Source organism: Ictalurus punctatus, chromosome 2 (genome assembly GCF_001660625.3).
Source record: "Ictalurus punctatus breed USDA103 chromosome 2, Coco_2.0, whole genome shotgun sequence".
Classification (NCBI taxonomy): Eukaryota; Metazoa; Chordata; class Actinopteri; order Siluriformes; family Ictaluridae; genus Ictalurus; species Ictalurus punctatus.
In genome coordinates this window covers 29,487,080-29,506,270 of record NC_030417.2, presented here as the reverse complement: position 1 = coordinate 29,506,270, position 19,191 = coordinate 29,487,080, and the positions used below count along the sequence as shown (strand labels likewise).

General features: G+C 40.0%; 1 protein-coding gene across 1 annotated transcript in view; it reads right to left on the bottom strand.

The window, feature by feature from the left end:
• ppp1r9ba (protein phosphatase 1, regulatory subunit 9Ba) overlaps positions 1 to 19,191 on the bottom strand; it is a 52,170-nt gene that overhangs the window by 5,417 nt on the left and 27,562 nt on the right. The window contains exons 3-9 of the mRNA XM_017491778.3: positions 14,654 to 14,786; positions 13,732 to 13,852; positions 12,215 to 12,319; positions 7,077 to 7,212; positions 2,172 to 2,315; positions 1,883 to 1,936; positions 1,536 to 1,765 (exon numbers count right to left, since the gene is read on the bottom strand). Of these exons, the coding sequence (XP_017347267.1) occupies positions 1,536 to 1,765; positions 1,883 to 1,936; positions 2,172 to 2,315; positions 7,077 to 7,212; positions 12,215 to 12,319; positions 13,732 to 13,852; positions 14,654 to 14,786 (923 nt within the window). The remainder of the gene's footprint in view (positions 1 to 1,535; positions 1,766 to 1,882; positions 1,937 to 2,171; positions 2,316 to 7,076; positions 7,213 to 12,214; positions 12,320 to 13,731; positions 13,853 to 14,653; positions 14,787 to 19,191) is intronic.

Sequence of the window (19,191 nt, the reverse complement as noted above, 5' to 3'; positions counted from 1 at the left end):
GGAAAACTCATCTACTACACCCTCGTCGTGTTCATACCCGCGCTCTTGCAAACTGTTCCAACTTGTAGATTTATCAATTTATAGTATTTTCCAATTGTACTGTTTTTTTCAGAGTCAAATCATGTGACCGTGGTGTAGTTAGTTTATAGCCTAACGTTTGCTTTTTTCCTTCTGGCGATTGTACTTAGGCTTCAAACTTCATAAAAATTGTATTCATTCGAGAAGATTATTGTGAAGAACAAAACGTGTAAGAATCATAAACTTTTGTTGGTCACGGAGCGTACTTTCCACAATAATCCAAAAGACAATGGAAAAATCCTACTGGCTTTTTGGCGACGGAACCAAGGTGATGTTATCTTCCCGGTTGGCTTACAAAAATACATCACCCCTGCGGCAGTCTATTTAAACAACAACAACAACAAAAAACATGCCATACTGGCAAAAAAATTAATTATTAATGACATGAAATAATACAATTAGTATAAATGTTGATGGAGAAGTCTTTTACTGATGAAGGGGCTGAAGCTGAACACGGAATTAGCTACACTGCTCCTGGACATGATTGTAAACACAGTCTGTATAAAACGTCAACCTGTCTGAATGTGTTCTTACAGAGTGACTCAATCTCTAGCACTTAATGAGCCATATGAGGTCATTCTCTGCATAAATCACCTTCATAGAAATATATATAATGTTAGCTTCTGTGCAGCTAACAATGCTAGCTAGCAAACACCTGTAGTGATGGTTGGATAAAAAAACTGGAGGGGATAGGAGCTCATTACAAAGAAAAACAAGACAGCAAAGGCACTCTTGAATCCATTCATCCATCTTCTATACCGCTTAATCCTTTTCAGGGTCACGGGGAAACCTGGAGCCTATCCCAGGGAGCATCGGGCACAAGGCAGGGTACACCCTGGACAGGGTGCCAAGGCACTCTTGAACATTCTCGCAAATCAGTATGAGCTGTGTATGAGTGTTACAACTTAGTGATCAAGCTAAGATGCTAACAGCATCACTCAGCTAACTGAACTCTACACTACGGCTGGGTCTATATAATTGATAAAATGTCGATATCGTCATAAATGGTGACGTGATCTGATGGTATGACGTGAATGATATACTGATATGGTGATGTTTAAAAAAAAAAGACGAATTAAACAGTACTGAATGGATGCCATTGATGTAAGGTAATTTTTTAAAAAACTTAATCTTCTTTGTCTTTGTAGGCGTTAAAGAAAAGTATCAGTTTTTTGTTTATTTTACAACTGCTTTGCAGACAGTTTGTTAGCTAAATTATATATCGTGATACGCATCGTGTATGGTAGAAATGTCCTCAGGTCTCGTGATGTGATGTTTTTGTGAGTTTCCTATTGTGAACCAAGGTATAAAGCTCATCACAGCACCTGTGATCTCTAGAATATTCTCTAATCTTTCACTTTAAAACTACAAAGCCATGTTGAACTACACGCCACTGCCACTTGGAATTACACATCACATCTCCACCAAAGCAGTCCTTCCACTTCCTGCCCACTCACTTCTGCTGGTACTCTTTGATGAGGCGTTTGGCTTTGCTGTATTTGCGCTCCAGTGTCTGGTACTGCGCCTGTGTCTCTTTAAGGTGCTCGTCCACTGCCTGACACAGGCTCTGGGCCTCCATCCAGTAGCCCTCTAGCTTCTCCATGCGTTCCTTCGTCTCTCGCACGGTCTGCTCCAGCTGGGCCTTCTCCATCCTCCAACGCAGCTTTTCCTGCTCGGCATGAGCCAGCTGCAAAACAGAAAGAGCAAAAACAAAGCGGAGACTCTTGACTATCTTGTCTGAAAGCCTTTTATCATATCATATTATCTAGCTGTTGTGAACTTGAAACAGTTGTGATGTTCTGACCTTCCTCTTCAGCTGCTGGATCTCAGCCTGGGTCACAGCATGCTTTATCTGGAGCTGGAGAGAGAAAGATGGAGCAAATGCATGTGAACGATCACACAGCGGGTCCTATACTGGATGTGAATTCTTCATACATTCTACATTCTACATGCATTTCTTTTCGAAAGCGCATCTTCTATTCACTGCAGTCTCTTGACCTAAATATTAACACGTTTTATTCCCTTCTCTCAACCTGAATCTCTTTTGTGAGGTCAGAACGAGAGGAAGATAAATGACCGCGGGCAGCACTGACCTCTTTAAACTTGTGGGTAAGTTTCTCGGGGTCCATCTCCACAGGAGAGAGCATGTCCTCGCTCTCAGCCAGGTCAAACACCTCGATAGCATTAGGGAACATAGGGCTCATCTCCTCATCCTCATCTGTGCCATACTCACCGGCCTACACAGAGAGACAGAGAGAGAGAGAGAGAGAGAGAGAGAGAGAGAGAGAGAGAGAGAGAGTGCAATTCATTCATTAACCCAGTAACACTACTGAATTTCAGTACAGAGTCTACTTAAAGTGTCATCATTAAAAATGACAGATAATGTGCAGTATTTCCACCTCAAGGCCAACTGTAAGATCAGACTCGATAAACGTGTGATATTTCCTGGGATTTCAGATTCACATTGCTACACATAATTCAAATTGTGGGTGTGTGTGATGCAGACAAACATTAGTGATAATTCCACAACCGGACACAAGGTGGCAGAGTCTCTGCTGACACCAATAGTACATAGTAAGCGAGACATAAAATAAGGTCATAAATTTCACCCAAGTAATCACAGGACTGTAGCACTAATCTCTGTAATACAGGCAACACAGATATCTTACATTTTATTTATTTTTTATTTTTTAACAAACTGAGCACTAAAGTAACACACAACCTCAAACCGTGATTACTTTCTAATTGGTTTAATGTTGGTCTTCGGAAAACTTTATGCATGGACATCCATCCATCCATCCATCCATCTTCTACACCGCTTATCCTTTTCAGGGTCACGGGGGAACCTGGAGTCTATCCCAGGGAGCATCGGGCACAAGGCGGGGTACACCCTGGACAGGGTGCCAATCCATCGCAGGGCACAATCACACACACACTCACACACCCATTCATACACTACAGACACTTTGGACATGCCAATCAGCCTACCATGCATGTCTTTGGACTGGGGGAGGAAACCGGAGTACCCGGAGAAAACCCCCGCAGCACGGTGAGAACGTGCAAACTCCGCACACACAGGGCCACGGTGGGAATCAAACCCCCTACCCTGGAGGTGTGAGGCGAACGTGCTAACCACTAATTTCCTCCCATCTAAAGCAAAGTGGGTGGAGAGACATAAAGCAGCTTTACATCAATATATAAAATTAAAATGTATAAATTTATCCCTAATGACCAACTCAGAGGCGGTGGTGGCAAGGAAAAACTCCAAGACAATATGAGGAACAAACCATGAGAGGAACCAGACTCAAAAGGGAACCCATCCTCACTTGGGTGACACCGGATAGTGCGATGATAAATAATTCCCTTCTATAACTGTGTACTACATGGTCAAAAAGTATAAATGTGTAAACAGAAAATTCATTACAGTTTTCACATGAGGTCTATTTTGTTGAAGTTATCAATGGTTTACTGATGGAGACTCGAGTGCAAAACGGCTACTGCACTCCTAAAGCTAGTGTAGAACTGTAAAACTGTTCATCTCAATGTGCAGTCCATAAAGTGGTACCATCCTCAGTAATCTCATCAATCTTAAGGCTGTCCGTGTGGGGCAATCCTCAGCAACAGCGGGTGATTTCCAAGTGTTGAGAACCCCAATGAGTGCAGATGATTCTAGACAGGTATACTGCCTGATACAACAAAGCAAATAAGCATTCTATCATACTGTTTGGTTTGTACTCTAATACTGAGCAGGCCAAGGTGACCAGGATTTTGGATCACGATGGCAAAAGTAACAGATGGAAGTAATTTTAATGAGTAACACAGCTTCAGTCACAAAGACTACTCCACTGGCTGGGTTTCAATATGAACAGTGACATCTGCATTAAGGTCTATGGGAAAGAGCGTAAGAAAAATGTAACTGACAGCAAGAAAGGTCCATCAAGAACTACTGTACATGGTGAGGGATATTATAGTAGAGTTGCAGTGCATAAACCCCTCATAGCAAAGCTGAACACACATTTGAGAGTTCAGTGGTGCAATAAGCCATTAGCACCGGCCTACAGAGGAAAAAAGTGATATAGTCAGACGAGACCATGATCTTGAAAATTACAGGAATTTTGTTGATCGAACGAGCCTTCTGCTGCTGGAGGCCAAAAGAATCCCCAAACCTAGCTTCCACCTTCAGTGATTCCTGGACCTTTAACCAATACACTCTCGCTACAAATAGAGACAGCAGATGCACAATGACTGAGTCACAGCACAGGGTCACTGTGAAGAGGAGGATCCCATTCCTACAGAACAAAAAATACAGAGCTAAAGTTCTGAGCTCCACTAAAAACCTTTCATTTGCTTCGCATGAAACACCTACCAAATGTCAATGTAAATGATCTGAGAGGACGTTTGTCTCGCAGCACACATTTAACTGCACTGTTTGTTTGCAGATACATAAGTATCTACTAAGAATAAAATGCACATTGAAGACGATCAGAAATGGTGTGTTGTCTTTCATGGGGAAAGACAAAAAATACAGAGTAAAGACAATATCTGGTTATTCAAGTCAAATTCCCCCAAATCTGTCCGTTGCGTTCATCCATTAGATTTTGGACATTAAAACTGGTGTTTATAAAGATTGCCGTGGGTGAGGCAGGAGATGAGCTGAATGTTCTGGAAGTGTGAGACTGCCACAAACTTGAACCATCTCAGAGACAGTGTGTGGAGGAAACACTGAGCCAGCTCTCGCTTTTATGCCCACGTGCTACCCAACCTGATCACAGCACATCCTCCGCCACGGAATTATTTACCACTGTCTTTACACCCAAATGCGTCACACGTGGAGGAGGAGCAGAGGAAGCTTTGGCTGGAAAACCCAATGTGATGGATGAAGGTGTGAATACTGTGTGTGAATACAGGACCTATAATACACACCTGCTCTCTGCAAATAACCAGGGACAAAATGACACTAATTAACGTGTAGCCCGGAAGCAACTTCAAACCCCGGTCAATTTATTCTCAAATTATATCGTTTTTTTTAATAATTAGAAGGACCTTCCGATGTCAACTTACACCCGACTGCAAAGGAAAGAACGATGTTGATCGTTTCACCTAAAAGCTGTCATTTTTCTTTGTTGTCTTGTTCAGTATAGGTAATTCCAAATAAATTTACATTCATTCAGACTTAAAACTGTATTTAGCATTTTGTATACAGTTGAGGTCATAACTTTACATACGCCTTACAGAATCTTCAAAATGTTAAAAATTAAATTAAAAAAAAAAGAGGGATCATAAATATTACATGTTGTTTTTCATTAAGTTCTGCCCTGAATAAGCTATTTCACATAACAGATAATCCACAAGACACAATAACAACTGAATTTACACAAATGAACCAGTTCAAAAGTTTACATACGCTTCATTCTTAATACTGTGTGTCGTTACCTGGATGATCAACCACTGTTTTTATGTGTTGTGATAGTTCTTCATGAGTTTGTTTGTCCTGAGTAGTTAAACTGCCCACTGTTCTTCAGACAAATCCTCCAGGTCCTGCACATTCTTTTGTTTTCCAGCATCTTCGGCATATTTGAACCCTTTCCAACAGCGGCTATATGATGCTGAGATTCATCTTTTGACACTGAGGACAACTGAGGGACTCGTACACAACTATTACACAACAGGTGCAAACATTCACTGACGCTCCAGAAGGCAACACGATACATTAAGAGCCGGTGGGGGGGATCTTTACAGATCTTGTTTACAGATCTTATTTTTTTCATTTAGTACTACCCTTCAGACGCTACATAGGACATTTACATAGTATGTTTCCCAGAAGACAAAATAATAACAGTTGAACTTTATTGTAAGTTCAGTTATTATTATATATAGTCTTGTGGACTAGTCATGTGAAATTCACGGCAGTACTAAATAGTTTTACTAAACATTACTAAACATTTATGATCCCTCATTCATTAATATATATATATATATATATATATATATATATATATATATATATATATATATATATATATATATATATATATATATATATAAATATAAAATTAACATTTTGCAGATTCTGGAAGGTGTACGTAAACTTATGACCTTAACTGTACATGATTTCCAGGCCTGTAGTTTGTGTGGTCAAGACGGAGTGAAATGAATTCGTAGAGTGGCTGTACTATGATGATATAATCACGATTTTCAACTGTTTCCGTTGACAAGCAAGCTGTCTATGTGCTGTAAAACATAGTCCTCTGGTTTATTTACCTGTACACTGTACTTTGCGTGTGCTAGTAGGAAGTTAAATATTTACGAAATAAAAGCTCGTTTTAAACAGGAAGCACTAACTGCACTGCTTCCACACAGTCTCAGCACTCTTGTAGTATAATCCTATTTGAAATCATTTGAGCTGCTTTTTAAACCAGCTGGATGCAAGCAGTAAGCAGGGAAAAAAAATAAATCTTACCATATTTATGTTAGGAGCTGAGTCCCTACAAAAATATATCCTGCAACATTTAATACTCTTGACTAAAAATCCAAGCGTTGCTGAGAAGACGCTGCAAATCATTATGCAATCTGACACTTACATTACACACCCACACAGTCCTGATCAGGCGGAAATTAGTAGCATGTAGCTTTAACTATAATTACACTGTAGTTATGGATACACAGATCCTGAAGCTACATATCCTTAGTAGAGCAACATCTGGAACCATGCTGAAAGGGATGTTAACTTATAACCATTACTACTTTGTGTACACAAACCGAAAATACAGTGATCAACTAATGAAGTGATGACATGAGGATGATGATGAAGAGTTTGTCCTGTCTGACTGTCTTTCGCTGTGCTGTGGCCCAAAAGTTGAATCTTCCACCTGAATTCAATTTCCTGTGGGATATTAGCTGTAAACCATCTTTTGCATCTGTTTTGAGGAAGTGAGCAAAATGGCAGCCTCTTGCCAGCTGTGTGTGAAACGTTGCTGTATGGGTGTGTGAGGCCTAACCTCTTCATCCTCCTCCATGTACTGGTTATAGCGCTGCTCCATCATCTCCCTCTGCCAGCGTTCCTGCTCCAACGTCTGCTGGATCAGCTGCGCTACCTCGCTCTGCTCGCCGGGCTTCTCTCGGCCAATGATAAACCTGCAGCACACACATCATGATGTTCTACTGGTGAGATCTGATTTTTGGTAAGACATCATTTAGTTTTAGCACCTCCATCATCATAGAATGGCTTGTGCATTTAATCTCATGATCAGATTTTAAGCAATTCATAATAGTATTGTTAATCAGTACGATTGTTCCTGTTGTTTTTTTTGTTTTTTTAATTGCTTTCGAACGCTGTTTTCAGTGTTATTTGTTATGTCCTGTGTCTGAATGTCATTTGTGTTCGCTATCGTGCTTGTTTTCTTAGCATACACAATGAAAGAAAAAAAAACCCCCATCAGGTCAGAAATATGACTACATTGTAAACCAGTCTACACTATGCATTTATTTTGTAACCCTTTCAATGGACAATTAAACTGAAGCAGAAAAACAGCAACGTACTGTAACGTGTACACTTGCTACCCTGGGGTAGCTCATCCAGCTAAAGCACTGCTTCTGCATTCAGTGTTGATGAACCTAATCTAATCCACAGCTGTGCCAAATGGCATCTATAGCCCAGGGTTCCAGTTGGCCTCTCTCCAGTCTTGCTATTCAATGTAATAACCAGTGGAAGTGTCTGCTCTGAGCAGCAATACAGAGAAAGACACATTTACGGCAGGAAAGCACATGAAAAGTACGCATCAGAGCACATGACCAGACTGGTAGTGTTGAGGTATGATAAAGATGGCATCTGTGGCAATGAGAAGCCACTTCTGCTAAAACCGGGACGGAAGCTGGGGGAAAGTGAAAGAGTCATTGGCTGTAGGGTTACATTTTCATGGCTGAGTGGGAACCCCTGTTACACGTGCACTTTAAACGACAAGTAAACAGGAAGGAAGTTAAATCGGTCTGCACCGGATTTTTTGAGATTGTTGTGGGGAAAAATGCTCGATTTTGCTGCGGCTTGTTACAAAAAAAATATTTGCGGAAAAATACTTGAATTGGTGAAATTCCCATCGCACATTGCAAGACATTGTTCTGCACGGTCTTTTCGCAGTGATGCTTGTTGGTAAATGAGACCATTTAGCTGTACTCATGTTCAACTCACGTGACTCGAAGAGGGCTTTGGCTGAATACGCGTAGTGATGACGTCAAATGATGCGCTGTGATGACGTCACATGACGTGTCTTGGCCCAAATCTGCAGAAAATCTTTGGTAATTTTGAAAAAAATTGCAAGCTCCTCTGAATATTGCAGAGTTTGCTTGATTTTGCTTTCAATTCTGCGATCATAAAATCGCAAAATCCTGGAGATTGTTAAATGTAAGTCGCAGGTTCATGCATGGACAGAAGCCAATAGTCACACTGATGCTTTCAGTCCATCAAAATTTTTTTTTTTTATATAAATGTTCAGGTATTCAGGGGCAAAAATCATGTTATGTTAGTTGTCTACAGTAAGTCCATTGAAACACAATTTCCTAAATATTGTCAAAAAAACCCCCAAAACGTGTCATGATGCAGGAAAAGGTCTAAATATGTCTTTTTTTTTAAATCATGGATTTATTTCCTTCTTAAATAACAAAATGTACTCGAAGTGATTGAACACAGTTAACAATTTTCAAAAAAAGAAAATGTCTGGACATTTGACCATCACACCCATGTGTGGACCTTCCCCACTGTTGCCACAAATTTTTAACCACACAGATGCCTTTGTATGCTGTGTATATATTTATATCATAGTAAAATATATATAATATAAACTTAGTATGAATTAAATTTTTTTTTTTTTCAGATAGCCTTTAAGCGTGCCTTCGACAAAAGAAGAATATATTGAAATGATTTTCATGGCCGGATCGGGAAGCTGTCGCAAGGTTGCGATGGACTTTAACAAGAAACATAGCAACCACAACACACGGCACTGTTGCCAAACGTACAAATTGACAAATTCAAAAAGACTAGAAGTGGACGTATAAACTGACAAAGACACAACGGACATGGTGCTGGCAAACACAGTCCCCTATGTATTAGGGCTGCACAATTAATTGAATATCGATCGCGATTACGATTTTGACTGCCCACGATTAAATGAACATGATCGACTGCGATACTGACGTTTAAAGTTCGTCCTCCGCTCATACAAAACTCCGCTGCAGATCAAATCAAGCGTTCCTAAACTTACAGCCAATCACCATAGAGCGGCGCAGGGATGACGTCATTTTGTAGTGCCAAAAACCCAGAAACGGAGTTAGCGTTTTAGCACTTCCCATTCCATCGTCCCGAATCAATGGGTTTTTTGGATGGGATTTTGGTTAAAACCCTGAAATAAGGTCTGTGGTGAACACAAGCTCAAAATATTTTCACGTTTTATTCTACGACATAAAATACACCAGTAATACCCCACTCGTCAGTTTTTAAAGCTTTTACGTGTATTTAAAAAGGCGCTTGCTAACATGTTGCTAAATGGGACTACAGACGTTGTCGGGGACATTAAACGACATCAGGTCGAACAGAAAAAAACTTTGCAGATTAACTGCTTCAGGTTTGCTGTGTACAGTTCCCAAAAAAAACGTGGATGTAGATTTACTCCACAGAGTACATCCGTATTATGGAAAATGTTTTTAAATCAAGTACGGAAAAGTTGTCGGAAGCTTGGTGATGGCGACGTTGACGTCAAGCGACCGTGGTGTAGTTCGTTTATAGCATACGGTTAGCTGTTTATTTCTGGCGATTGTATTTAGGTTTCAAACTTCATAAAAGTTGTGTTCATTTGTGAAAATTATCTTGATGGACAAAACGTGTTAGTGTTGTAAACTTTTGTTGATCACAGAGCTTATTTTTTGCAATAATCCAAAAGCCTATGTGAAAATCCTATTGGGTTTTTGTCGAGAGAATCAGTGTGACGCTAACTTCCGGGTTCCGGTACAAAAAATTTATGTCATCCCTGCACCACTCTACTGGGTGATTTGGCTACGTCTCTCCTCCTGTAAACACTGTTATTGCCTTTTCTGCATACGCCTGAACTGTTTTCATTTGGTTGCATTTTGTTATATTTGATGCATATTTTCATTTGGTTGATGGCATTTTTATTTTTACTCATCCTATATTTTGGGTACAATTGTATTTATATTTTGCTTCTACGAGATGATGCACTTTAAGGATCAGTCTAATTTGATGCAGAGAGTTGTACATTAGCAGAAATGTAGCACAACATGGAGGTGAAAGCAGCGGTCTGTTTAATTAAATGTGAAAGTGCAATAAAAATATGTGGTCCCTAAAATCAATGAATAATCGTGACAAATAATCGTAATTATCATTTTGGCCATAATCGTGCAGCCCTACTATGTATGGAGACTTTTGGAACACCCTGTAGTTTGGTTATTTAATTTATTCAGTTGCATGTCTGGTTTTTGCTAGCTAGCCTTAAAGGGAAAATGTTAAGGTTTAATGAACAACCAGTACTGTTTCTCGATATATCTGAGTGCTTGACTACAAAATTACTCAAAATGCCCATTGGAAGTGGACAAACTCAAGTGTTTGAAACATAAATACTACCAAATCTTCTGATTTCTTACTGATGGCCCATCCTGTGTACAGGGACTTCCATGGCAAATGTGACTGATAATGTTTAAAGACTACAAAAAGCACATACATCACTGGTTAAAATAGTCATAATAACACAGGGTTGGAGTGTGAGAGCTTTCAGAAAGTACACTGTCTGTCAAAACTAAAGCGACAGTTTAATTTATGAATATGCATAACTGATAACACAGAGCCCACTGAACTGTGACTCTGAGATAAGATTTTTTGGCATACATGTTAAGAGTGAGTGACATTCCTCCAGCTTGGCTGATTTCTGTAAGAAAACAGAAACGGTAGGCTGGAGAAATGCACGTTTCTGCTCACAACACAATTTAAATCTATTTAGATAGATTTAGATTAGATTGCAATGTAACTTGCACAAAGAAAACCCACTATGTGCTATCCTGTATCACTGCATGCCAAGGACAATCCACTTAAATCCACGCAAATGTGTTCTTTTCATGGAAAAATACAAGTACACACAGTGGATAAAATGTGTCCTTTTTTTAGAATGGCGTAGGTTCAGATTTCAGCACAAAAACATGAACATTATGCAATAACAGCATGGAGAAACAATCTTACAACAATACTGAAGGGCAATATGAAGGGTAGATTGATTTCAGCTATAGGGAAGGTTGATTTCGGCTATTGGTTAGTGGTACAATCAATCCTCTGACATTCGATTTGTTACAGCTCCTCAGTAAAACAGTATATAGACTCACCGGCCACTTTAATAGAATCATCTCTACTCCTGCTCATTCATGCAATTATGCAATCACGTATCAGCAGCACAGTGCACAAAATCACAAAGATCAAGTGCTTCTGGTAATATTCGCATTAAATATCATATCAAATTTTACAAAAAGATCAGGCCATGTTTTTCCAATCTTCACTTTGATGAGCCTGTGCCCGCTGTAGCCTCAGATTACTGTTCTTGGTTGACAGGAGTGGAACGCAATGTGGTCTTTTGCTGTTGTAGCCGGTCCGCCTCAAGGTTCTCCATAATTGCGCATTCTGAGATTCTTTTCTGCTCACCATGGCTGTAATGAGAGGTTATTTGATTGACCGTAGCCTTCGGGTCTCAACCCTGACCATTCCATTCTTGTTTTTCGCACCGTTCTATGTAAACTCTAGAGACTGTTGTGCGTGAAAATCCAGGAGATCAGCAGTGTCTGAAATACTCAAACCATTCCATCTGGCACCAACAAGCATGCCAAGTCAAAGTAACTGACATCACATTTTTCCTAATTATGACGTTTGATGAGAACATCAAACCGAAACTCTTATCTTTACGAGTATCTACACGGTTTTATACACTGCGTTACTGCCACATGATGTGCACGTGTAGATATGTGGATGGTGAGTGTTGTTTAGAACTGTAGGGATGTCTAATGACTTAGCTACTGACACACACATTCTCACTGATACACTCCATTCACAGTACATACATTACAAGTGTAACAATAGCAGGCATTTGCTTACTTGACAGTGCCGGTGGTGTTTCTCAGGACAGATGCCGCAAAATTCTGTGTTACACCCACCAGACTGGTGCCGTCGACCTCAACTATCAGGTCATTCACCTGGATCCTGGTGGAAAGGGAAAAGAGACAGCTTTCAGGAACATGAGATACAGACCGGTCTTAGTAATTCTGTTACGCCATTTTCCCATGCCGAGTGTATTTATTCATTAAGCACCTTTATTAAATTCATTATTACAGTAATGAATAATTGGGATGATTCGATTCACAGCAGTTCAGCTGAATCATCGTCTACCATTACTGCTTGAACTGGAATAACAACTCCATGTGAGTTGTTATATCACAAGAAATCTAAAACATTTAGGGCTAACATTAAGGGAGGAGCCGGTCTTCAGTAATTCATAGCTATTAAAATGATGAATTGCTACTCTCTGCCTCCTCCATCATAAAAAGTGGATCCTTGTGTGTGGCTTACTTTCTCACTTCTCAAGGCTAGCTCAGACTGTTACAGCCAGTGAGGGACTGTTATGGGATGTTTGAATGAAAGTGCAGGACATCATGTACATGGTTTCTGCATGTGCTACTGGACACTCACAGAAACCTAGTACGGTGGGCTTTAAATGCATAATGTGTGGTAATATGGGAAAACCTGTCAGTTGTCGTTGGTGCTGAATTCTGGCAAATAATCAGAAAAAGACAACATTTTTTTTTTTTTTAACATTTTTATTTAAACGGGTTTTGACCAAAATTTTCCAAATGGAAAATTCCAAATGGACCAATTTATTTTTTCTGCATATGACATACACTAACAACTCTAAGAATCCACAAATATATTTCACCAAAATGACATGTAAATGTGTTTAGCTCAGTAGTTTTTTTCTTGCTGAGGCTTTCTGCAAAGGTCATGACGATTATGGAGCCAACTTAAAAAATGCAGTGGTGAAAGTCTGCATGAAGTCTGCTTAAGGACATAAAAACTTGCTCGCTAAGTGTGATTTTCTAACACAGTAAATTGCATGCCTGGATCGGGTTTTTGATTAGCTTTTATACAGTCATAGTGAAACTGATAGAAATCTAATCAGTTCAGTTTGTAATCAGATAGTAGCTCTCAAAATGTCTGTGAGCCACCCTTGGCACAGACGGAATGGAATTTTTAAATATGATTTTCTCCTTTTACACTTTTTTTTGTTGTTGACGTAACCAGTCTTTCTTTGTGAGAAACATGCAAAACAGAACTGTATTTCAGTTCGGGAAAGTCTGTTTTCAGAACTCCATACAGCAAAAAAACATCAACATTTCACCAAGCATAGCGTTTTCTCAAACGTCACATCAGCTGACCTGAGTTCAGGTTTACCTCAATACCAAGTCTCAGTTCTCGAAATGCTATAAAAAGTGAACCTCGTTTTTAGTGAGCTGTAGATGAAAATCATTTCTTGATTACGTCTAACTGAAGCTATAAACAAACAGGGTCAGGACACAGGTCTGTTCAGTGGATCGATATCTGTTTAGTATATTTCTGACCTTCCGTCACGGTGAGCAGCACCTCCCTCCGTCACAGTCTTGACGAAGATTCCGAGTTTCTCCAGGCCCATGTCTGCACCAGCGCCCATTCCGATGATACTGATCCCCAACCCGTCGCCATCTGACCACGCAGAACCACACAGAAAGATCCTCATGGTTTAAACAGTAGTATACTGTAGAGGTCGATTGATTGAGCGGTTTTTGACGATTAATCGGCACAGATAACTGACTGCTGGAACTATCGGTTATCTGCAAAAATCCACACAGGTAATTTTGTCCCAGTTGCACCCGTTGTGGGAGCAGCTGAGAAGGGTCTGCTGTAATTATACAGTAATTATACACTGACAAATTTTCTCGTGTCATTTGTAGAGTTTTTTATTTTGTTTGTCTCTATTTTTAGTTGCTATCTGGAGTGTTACTTCGTGGTTCGGTTTGGATGCATATCTTTTATTGACTTGAATATATATTAATAGTTAATATATATTAATATCGATATATTTATTCCATTAAAAAAAGTACAATATGTTTTCATTACTGTTTAAAGTTCAGCACTATTTTACTTTGAGTATTATGTTTTCATTCAGTATCAATTTTAAAAACTATCGGTTGATTAATGGGTTATCGGCAGGTACCGCCCGACTATTGCTCGACCTCTAATTATTCCATCAAGTTCTTTATGTGCAAGTGAAGAGTAATTACATTTAGTGATGTTCTGTTCCAGTTTAAATAGATAAATGACATGAACTAACACAAACATTTAATAGATCAGTTGATCAGTAAAATCTAAGCCAAAAGCTCTACGCATGCAAGATTTACAGTCAAGCTTTTCTAATTATAGCATTTAGTAATCTGACTTTAGCGTAACCACCCAGCGGCTCTTCTGCTTTAAACCTGAGCTAAAGAGAGGGATAGAATGTGATACCTTTCTCCAGTTCTACGGGGAAAAGGTCCAGCCTCTCCACTCTCTTCTCCAGCTCGTACTCAGCCGAGGCTGCCATAGGGTCGACGTCATCGTTACGCCGGTCATAATCCTCATTGGAGTATGTGGTGAAAACCTGGAGGTCAAAGGTAAAGCAGCAGGATTGAATATGGAAGCTTGGTATATCAGAACACTAACACAGGTGCAGCAGTAGAATAGCAATCCACTTTTATTTAAAGTGTTTGCTTAAACTCACGACTCATGATCGTTTATGATGGAAAACGCATCCCTGAGGAGAATAAAATCCTGCCTTGTTTATAATACACTAAAATCTCACTGTTTATGAAAATACATAGTGGGGTGGACAAATGAGAAACTCCTTTAGCTAGCCTATCAGGTAAAGTGAAAGCTCTAATATACTGGTCAGTCCCATGTTTTGGTGAGCAGGCAAAAAAAAAAGCTGTAATTACTTTATTAATGTATTACAGTATGGCAAACTAGATTGCTAGTGAAATACATGAATATAGACATAAACAAGTGTATAAATTCCAGTGCAGAAAAAAAAAAAATTCAGCCATAGTCATTATCCTTTTCTAAGAAAGCATCTGAGGTAGCACATCAGGGTTGTGCCCTCAACGAAAACTCTGTGAACTGCTGGTCAAGGTTTGGCGAAGAGCTGTGGTGTTTTCTCTGCACATCACACAGAAAGCGTGTTATTACAGTCTGCCTGGTGTTTTTCTCTCTCTCTCTCTCTCTCTCTACATGTCTCCAACAGCGAGGTGACTGCATGTTATGATAGCAGATGATTTATATGGCGGCTTTAGTTTTTCCACAAACCTGCATGTTGCTAATTCTCGAAAGATTGTGTGTCATCCATAGAGGATAATTAATCTGCCTAGTAAAAACCTGATGTGTGTAGTGCAGCCAGCGGTAGGATACGAGCAGCGCACAATGTTGTTACAGCAATGAGTTCTGTCACATTTGCTCGAAATATACATGCCAAAAAAAGCCAATAGCCAAGTAGTGGCTTTTTTTCTTTCTCTGGTAACTGAATGACGAGAAAAATATGAATATGAATAAAAAGCTGATAGCTTTTACGGGACGTGTAATCTTCTTGTCCCAGGCGCCTGGGGTAGTGATTCGTCCACCCCGAGACACCAAGAGGAAACAGGCAGGTCAGCACATAGGCTTCTCAGATAACACCAGCACCTACAGTACAGACGCGGATCTGTGGATATAGATGATGGAAGGAAATGCCTAATGAAATTATCTAATCTGACTCTTTTCTCTTCAGGACAGGATACATTCCATTTATGAAAGCACTCAACAGAACCTATGGAAGGTTTGTATATCTCTCTCCCTGTGTGTGTGTGTGTGTGTGTGTGTGTGTGTGTGTGTGTGTGTGCTACTTGGTTGTAATGGCAAACCCTTACAGCTGGAGAGAATTCAACTGTACCTTAATGCAGAGTAAAATAAACTACAAACTTCAAAACAAAATGAATGACTCATCAAACTCACTGAAAAGCCTAGATGACAAATTAATTCGCTCACCAGAAAAAAAAAAAAAATCTGTTCCTTGTTAAAAGGAAGTTGTGCCTCACTGGGCTGTGTAAACTTTCCTGTCATAGTATTTTTTACACACAGTAAAACATTTACAGTATGGATGAGGCACAGGTGAGAGATAATTAAGGATCGGTGTCAGGAGAATTGAGTTGATCCTCTGGCCAGAAGTATCTTATTAATGAGAAAACACTTGTTTGTGTTTAAACACCTCGTCCATCTCGGATGCCGCTTTGATGTGGCTCACAGAGCATCAAGTGTGGCGATTTACAAAAAGACGTCCTCCATTCTTCTTATTCCCATATCGACCGATAAAGGCAATTTTTCACGCTATGGGCCATCGGCTGAACATCCGCAAAATGATCTGCTGATAGAACACGTCTGTTTCAATCTTGTAATGAGAACAAATAGCTTTAAATAGGTTTAATAATCTTATATTTGGTTTACTGCAATATTACTACAATAAAGGAAATACTAGATAGATTTGACCATATCCAAGCTATTTCCACTTGCTAAGATGTCATCTTTTTTGCCGCATAGTAATTATTAACACTAATATGCGAAGTAATGTTCGGACAAATCACTAGCCCTGAAATAAGAAGGTTTCATGTCCTGGTAATTATTTCGTTTACTTGTAGTTGCATGTAGTGCTAACAACCCGAGAATGAAAATAAGTCTTATCCCCACTGACTTTTGGAAGACAAGAGTTTTCACGTATGTTTAAACATGACGGTATCACACACATCGCGGTTGTAACTGAATCTCACCGCCCATCAGCTTTTTACGAGCTGGATTAATTCGCTTGGAGCTTTTCACAATCAGGAACGTGCAGGTTTGTGGAAATACTGGCTACGGTAGAGCTATTTTTTTTACTAAGCAGATCTTTGACAGATGATCTTTTCAGAATCAGGAACATGTAGGTTGGTGGAAACACTGACGAAACCAAACCAAGCAAAGTGCAGTGTGACGCCGTCGTATCACTCTCCTGTGCTCGCCCCACGTGCAGTCAGCTTGTGCTGAAACATGCCAAGAGAAAATAAAGATGCTAACCAGACGCTAATAATATTTTTTACATTGAACACCGTGATTCACAGCCAAGCACTTTGTGGATCAGGAGGATCCTCAGTTGTCTTTTCCCCAGATGTTCATATTCTTAGTCTGTATTAATGCACTTCTGACAAAGCACAATACACAAGGACATTTACATTCACCTGACACTTTTATCCAAAGAAACTTACAATTGAGGTTTGTTAAAAGCCTTGCTCAAGGACCCAACCTCCAAACTTCGTGCTGCTGGGATTTGAACTCATGACCTTCTGATTAGTAGGTCAAACTCTTGTCTGATTGCTCCTGCTTCCAGTGAGGACAAAATACAACACTCCGTTCACTGAGGATTCAAAATTTTACTGTCGTTCAGTTACGTAGTGACAAACCGCTCCGAGTGGAGAATTATTCGGGGCTAAAGAAAAAACCTCTAGTGCTACAGCCCTAATGCCCAGGCCGGGTTACACATCTGCTGTACTGTATACCTACAGTTCACACCTATATTAGATATTTCACATCTACAGTCAGTTTAACAGTTTTTTGGTGTAATTTACTACTGTTTTGCAGACAGTTTGTTAGCTAAATTAACTATCGTGTATCGTACAAATGTCCTCAAGAATCGTGACATATTTTTTTTTGTCATATCACCCAGCCCTTCCTTTTACTAAGCAGATGTTGAATCTAGAAATGTTCAAACAATGCTATTCTAACAAAGTTTCGATAAATCTGGTTTGAGAAACCATTTTCTCTCGATCTCTTTATTCAATTCAATTCAATTTTATTTGTGTAGTGCTTTTTACAATGGTCATTGTCTCAAAGCAGCTTTAGAGAAATATATAAACACAGGATACGGATTTTAAGTGTTTGGATTAATCCACAAATTAAAGTGAGCGAGCCGGTAGCGACGGTTATCCGACGGTTATGTTCATTTCACCCTCTCAGTGTTTCATCGAATAAGATCAGCGTCTCTTTGTCATGCAAAAGATTACACTGTAAGGGTGTCGGTATCTTTCACTTCTGACAGGATTATCAGTTGTTCCTGTTCATCAGCTTCCTTGTTTCACTGCTTCATGTTTTACTTCCTTTGCTCTTCTCGCGCAAGCGCTCTCTTCCTCTTTGTTAAAGCCCTCCTGTGGCCGTGCTGACTGTCAGCTGTTTGAGCTCTCAGCTCTGCTCGCGCTTGGTCTTTGTCATTCCGAAATCATACACATCACTCTTCTAGTGTTATCGTCTAACCGTGCGTGTCTCTCAGTCCGTGTCCAACACGGAGTAAACCGAAAAGTCTTTATTCTGTCTTTACTCATTCCATTTCAACTCATCTCTCGCTCTACCAAAAGCTCTGTGTGTGTGTGTGTTTGTGTGTGTGTGTGGAGGACAGCAGCAGGCAAAGCCATCGCCCCTCACTGTGAATGCCATCACACTGGTCACATGGTCCCATCTCCATGGCAACCCCCAGGCTTTCCCTCTCTCTCCCTCTCTCTCTCTCTCTCACACACACACACACACACACTTCTTTTTTCCATCTCCATCTTATTCTTTTTTTTTGAGGAAATGTCACAGAAGCAAATTCACACGGTCAGTATGATGAAAAAAGTCGTTGACGCATGTCAGTCCAGCTCAAACACATTCATCTACATTCTTCATGTTTCTGGACATGATCTCGCAGCCTCATATTCTGCTCTATTCCAGCTGCTATCCAGATTTTCATGAGGAACGTGTGTTTGAGCGCTGTGTTTAATATATGCATGTGTTCCTTCTTGGAGTCTCTCTCTCTCTTTCTCTCTCTCGCTCTCACCGGACGTGCCAGGGACAAAACAGTTAGTCCTCTCGAAGATATATCTTCGGATATCTTCGGGGAGAGAAGAAAACAGCAAACGGGGGAGCCGAAAGACAAGAGAGAACGGAGGAGAGAAGAGCGAACACGTGCTGAGAACAGA